The 6000-nt window shown below is 44.2% G+C and overlaps 1 protein-coding gene across 3 annotated transcripts in view; it reads left to right on the top strand.

Annotated features, from left to right (window-relative positions):
- Nucleotides 1-659: 659 nt before the first annotated feature.
- Nucleotides 660-6000, top strand: part of NPNT (nephronectin) — a 50802-nt gene continuing 45461 nt past the window's right edge. The window contains exons 1-2 of one of the 3 annotated variants that reach the window (XM_035537924.2): nucleotides 660-921; nucleotides 1922-2022. In XM_035537924.2, the coding sequence (XP_035393817.1) occupies nucleotides 851-921; nucleotides 1922-2022 (172 nt within the window). In that variant the 5' untranslated portion in view covers nucleotides 660-850. The remainder of the gene's footprint in view (nucleotides 922-1921; nucleotides 2023-6000) is intronic. The other 2 variants (XM_035537933.2, XM_035537918.2) reach the window with 2 other exon arrangements.

Here is a 6000-nt window from a genome sequence, read left to right as displayed (position 1 = left end):
CTGACCCTTGTAAGAACAGCTGATGAGACTTAGCCCTGACTCGGGCACAAATCAAAACCAATGCTGCAACATGGTCCAAGCTGTTGGCCCATCTGTCTGTAATCAGAGAGACCTCAGAGCAGCTTTGACCCTAAACTGGTGACAAGTTATTTAAAAGTGTCCCTCAGTAAGTCCCAGAAGTTCAGAGAAATGAACTGGAACTGGCTGCCATATTTTAGGGTTTTAGTGTAGCACACAGCTGGAGTCATCACTGGTGGTAGTGGTGTGTGGGTTGTGTGGAAACTTGTTGCTTTTTTGTCAGGCCAGGGGCTGGGATGCTGTCACATGGCAACATCAGAGAGATACTAAAAGTATTTAAGCCAGAACAAAACAACGCAAACCTTGTAATTCTCTTGGAAAGCATCGTACTGGGAGAACTCTGGTGGGCAAAAGAAGGCCACATCGTAACCCTTTTACTTTCCCACACGGACTCCGCTCCCCGGGAGGGCTGCCTGCCTCACCTCCGGACCCAAAAGCACGAACTTCTCCCCAGCCAACCCCCTCTTCTCCCTGTCTCCCCTCGCCCCCGGGGATGCGGGTCCCTCCGGGACAGCAGACCCCGGGGCCGGGCCGTGGAGGCGGGCGGCCCGGAGGCGGGCGGCCCGAAACCGGGCGCCCCTACCGGCTGCGGGCGGCGCCGCCGCCCCTCAGCAGCGCCTCCTCCGCACCCAGGGGCTCGCCGCCGCCGCTCCGCAGCTTTCCGCAGCCCAGCCGGGGTCGGCGGGAGCTGGAGCCCCCTCACGGTCCCGCTCCCGCTCCCTCCCCTCGGCGGCGCGGTCGCGGTGCAGCGCGGCGGGGAGCCCCGCCGGCCATGGAGCTCTGCCTGCGGCTGCTGCTGGCCTCCTGCCTCTCCCTGGGGGCTGCTGGGGAGTTTGACAGAAGGTAGGAGCCCGGCGGGCAGGGGGCGGCGAGCGGGGGTCGCCTCGGGCACGGCCGAGCCGGAGCCGGACCCCTGAGGGGGAGCCGGACCGCAGGGTGCGAAATGGCGGCGGGGGGCTCCTTCCGTCCTCCCCGTCCCGAAGTCGGGATTAAAACCGAAGCGCCTGGCGTGCTGGGGAAATAAAATCGGTTTATTGACGCCTCGAGGCACTTGAAACAAGAGGCGGAGGAGGCTCGCAGCTCAAGGTTTAACGTGAAGCGAGGTGAAAGGGAATGCTTGGAGAGGCTGCCCCCGATGCCCGGTGCTGAGCTGCGTCAGGTGTAGCGGTGGTGCCACTCGGAATGCCTCGGGGTGCCCACAGAGCAGTGCCGGGGGCTCTGGGGCCCCTCTGCCAACATTGCTCCCTCGGGTCTGCTCCACTGAACTGCTTGCTTTACTCTAGTTTGTTCTTAAGAAGCATTAACAACTCCCGACAATACTTTGGAACTGCCTAAGACCACGCTCTCTCTTTTTTTCCTTTTGCATCTATTCACTCTTGCACTTTTGTATTTATACACTTTAACAGTACAAGAAGCTTTAGTTTTGATTCATTTATTTTTTTCCTTCAGTGAGAAAATGTGACGATACGCTGTGAAAAAAATCAATGCTGACACTCTGTGATGGTGTTTTATTTCCCATCATAGATCCTCTGTTCCAAACTTCTGGAATTGTTTAATGCCGACCTGTGAGCGGCAGCAGTGAGCACGTTGCAAAGCACGGCAATTGTTTCAGGCTTTACAAAGTTACTCTAATTATCTCTTCCCCTTTTTGCCTATAGCTATTTACAACTTCCGACCTACATGCTGTTTTAATGACGGGAATATCATAGACTCAACTCAGAGCAGTTCTTGTTTACCACAAAAACCTCTGTGCAGGAAAGATTTTTTTTTTTCTCATTTGTTTTTCTTAATATGGAGTGGTTTCAAAACGTTTCACCAGACTTTTTTGAAATGTCTTGTTCAGGTGGCCCAGACAAATAGTCTCTTCCACAGGACTGTGCCGGTTTGGAAGTAGAATTGACTGCTGCTGGGGCTGGGCCCGTTTGGCTTGGGGACATTGCCAACGTGAGTATTGTTGCTGCTGGGGCTTCTAGACACTCGTAGGAAAGGCTTGTACACACCTAGTCCTATCTTTCACATGTTCACACACAGTTTTATACTGCAGGGCATAGGCTTTTGCATGTGTGAGTCTGATCTACTTAAAAGGATGTTGTCAGGCTAAAATTTAGTCTATTATTAACGGTTCTAAAAATGATTGCAATCAAGGAAAGTAAACTTTGCTTAAGGCAATGAGAATTTGTGAATTTTTATTTTGTTTCTGTTTCGTTTTGTCCTCTGGCCTAATAGCATGACGTAACACCACAGTGTCATGTTACAAGCAATGCAGGCAGGAATATTTATATCTGAGAAAGAAATCTGAATAATTGGCATTTCATTTAAAAAGTCAATGGAAATATTCAAATTGATGCTAAGTTCAAATGTTCTTTCGGTAACCCCCAACTAAGGCTATATAAATCAGCCCGACAGCATCCTTTTATTGGGTCACATGTGAAGAGAACATCTCTGAGATTTTCACATCTATTTAGAATCCTCAGTATAATTGCAGGATAGCGAAATAGATAAGCCTTCATCATTAACAGCATCTTCAAAAAGTATTCTATGGTGGCAGCTAGCACTGTGTAGAAGTTAAAAGTGTTAGGACTGTCACAGAGACCTCAGCTTGTTAAAATTATAGGCTTTGATTCTGGGAACACTGGCTCGTGTCTGACAGTACATACATGAGTGATTTCCCCAAAGCCTTTGCAGGAGTGAACCTATAAATACAGGTTCTTGCTTTTTTGATTAAGATTCAACTGTCTGCTAACTAGATGATTTTCTGCCAAGCCATTTTTAAAGTAAAACAGGTATTGAATTATTAGCTGCGTAGTCTGCAGGACAGTGATTATAGGCAGGCGGCAGATAGAAGGACAAAAGACAGAAGTAGCATTGGCAATGCAAATGTAGACTCTCAGCAAAGGTTTTGTTCAAATCTGTAAATAGCAAGACCGTCTCCTTCCTTCCCGAGTGTGTTAGAAGCCCACAGTGTTTAATAGGTATACAAGATGACCGGTAAAAAAAAAAAAAAATTAAAGCTAGGGAAAGTACTTTTGGAATATAACATACCTGCTACTGTTTTCAGATGTGAAATTCTCTCTTAGCCTGTCTCATGAGTCATTTTGATTTTTAGAGCTGGGGTTGGTAAGAGAAATAGTCCTTTCACTGGGATGAACGTTTATAGAGAAGGAAGGAGGCTGTGAAGTAGGTTGATTGAAGCTGGTCCAGAGATAATAGAATTTATGTCTGTCTATCATAACACATATTTGAAAATTGTTGAACATTTAAATGTTTGAGGCTACGAAGACTTATCTGACAAGTATCAATAATTTGCACTGAAAAAAAACAAACAAAAACAAACAAAAAGAAAAGGTCTAATTGTGGCCTTTTACTTAGACAAGTCCTCTCCTGTGTTATGACCATAATTCTCAACTCACATTTAGCTGGAAGTCAACTACAGGTGTACTTGTCCTTTAAATTCTCGCTGTTACAAAGTCTGATTTGGAGTTGCAGTTTTTGTAGTCTTGGGAGATGGGAATAGCATAAAGTGATACTAGCAAAAAAATCGTAACTAAAAATCAAAACTGAGACATAACATCCAGAGAGTCTTTTTATTTATTTATTATTTTTTTAGTCTTTGAATTTTCTCAGTAAGGTCACTTGTAGTGATTTCCAACTTTTTCAGGTACCATAAATGTTCCTTTTTTAAGGCTAAAGCTAAGTGAATTTTCATCTCCTTCTACGGTGCTTAAGTTCATTATTTACAGATTTGTCCTCCATGCACTTTTCCAAGGAGTGCAGAGATGGATTTTATGTGGTCATCTCCAGTAGCCAGGACCAGACTTTGACAGGAATACAGTTGTCATTTAGGTGTATAAATATCTTTTTTTTTTTTCCATTTTTTTTTCACCCGGGTGCTGAGATTTTTTTTATCTGAACTTGCTATTTTAGAGGAGTCCTAGACATATGGGTGAAGACCTTACTCAAAACTTAGCTGCTCATTCTAGTTCTGAAATGGGAGCCAAGCTCTTAGAAAAATAAAGCAAGGAAGTCTGCCCCAGTTGTGGGTGGTGAAAATTCCAGTCATATTACGGAGTGGGAGATTACACTAAATGAAAGTGAATCTTCCTAGTGCTGGCAGCCAAAGAGAAAATCTGTAGTCAGCTCTCCACCTTGGGAATGTGGCATTCAGTGTGAAGGATTAACCTCACACGCAAGGCGGCATTCCTGGCCTCGAAGGCAGCCTTGAGTGTTTTACTGTACAAAGGGATATCACTGAAAGTTTTCCAGAAATCCAAGTACACAGTTGTTTCTCCTGCTCTATGGGGAAAGGCAAGCCTCTTAGTCCTGTCCCAAAGATGAATGGCATAAATTTTAGACTTTCTTTGCTAGGTATATGTTTCCTTTGTCATTTCTAGAATAAATAGTATTTATGCAATGAAAATAAGTATAGAGTCAGACTTAAAAATGATTAGTGAGACCCAGTTTAAAAATGAGTCCAAAAATGAAGTGGTAAATATTCAGGCAACAATGCTGAGCTTTTTATTAGTGGGATTGAACTGCTATAATCAAACTAAGTGGTTTGAATCATCCTTGTTATACCTGCAAGTGTTGCAGCACATTTGCACTCTTACCTGTTTAGTCATTCATGATCTGCTGCGTATGCCCCAATCGCTTTTGAGTTTATCCTACCAAGAGCAAATGTAAGGTGAAAGCTGTGTTGAAGACAGCGAGCAGCAAGATTAGAGGCCTGATATGTGGCGGAGTTGTCCCAGATTACAGAGTTACCGCATGGCCTCTGAGCCATGATGAGCCACAGGCGAGCAGCTGCAAACACACTTGGACACACTTCCTGCTGCCCAGCTGAGCCGTGCTAGCTGCTCCACCAGGCACACGTGGGCCTGCCTCATGCCCACAGCTATTAAGGAGAAAATTGTTAGCTTAGAGCAGCTGCGTGGTTTAAGGTGATGGTTTAACTGCGAAGGAGGATTAAGTCTGTGTATATCAGCTCTAACAGGATAGGAGTGTGGCTCAGCTGACAAGTGGTAACTCATTAATTAAGCCATGGTAATGCCACGCTTGTGATCTGTAACCCATCTGTAAAGTTGCAAATGGAAACTGAATCATGCTAGCTAAACTTGCTTTGGTGAAGCCTGGAGTAATTCCCTTTATGTCCCTTTGACATATGGGTGTACATACAGTGTAACTGTGCTTAGTGCTGCTTAGTAACATAAGTCAGCATAACTCAGCTGTCTTTTTCACTCTTATAAACATGCAGGAAGAAGTCAAAATCAGGCCCCTCCTTCAATTTATACTCTACCTTTAAAACATCCTCTCTCCTGTTAATAAATTATACCAGTCAAGACTTGTACGTGTAAGGAAGTGCATGTAGATCTGATCTCTCTAACTCACTACCAAAGCCTGTCAGTATCAGCTGTAACAGCTCATAGAAATACTGTCTCTATGGTGACATAAAATTGCCTTCCCAAATGCTCTTTGCAGCTTCAGCAAATGCAGTTAGAAGGTGTCCCTCCAACTGAAATAATCAAAAATTTTGAAACATGTTGGATTTTTTCTTCCTTGTGGGTTATGAACACCAAGTGAGATCCGTGTTTAGGCAGCTAGATCTATTTTTGGACTGATATAAATATAGCCATATTTTCAAAGGTGCTGAACATATATATCTCAAATAAATTCACTGGGTTTTCTAAGTCCTTGTAAATTGAAAAAAACATCTACACTTATTTAGTGGCCTAAACTAGAATTAGAACGGTTCATATATTCTATGACATAATTGAGTAGCCTTTCTGAGATTTTGATCGGGTTTATTGATTAAACCTGGTGCGTAAAAAGGCTAATTTGGAAGCAGCAGCAATTTGTTTGACCAACAACTCTTAGTTCATGTGAAGAAACATCATTATTGGTAGAACTGATTCTGTACACCACCGG

Source organism: Cygnus atratus, chromosome 4, assembly GCF_013377495.2.
Source record: "Cygnus atratus isolate AKBS03 ecotype Queensland, Australia chromosome 4, CAtr_DNAZoo_HiC_assembly, whole genome shotgun sequence".
In the NCBI taxonomy this organism is placed as follows: domain Eukaryota; kingdom Metazoa; phylum Chordata; class Aves; order Anseriformes; family Anatidae; genus Cygnus; species Cygnus atratus.
Note: the sequence above shows the minus strand (reverse complement) of the source record. Positions and strands in the feature narration are given on the sequence as shown.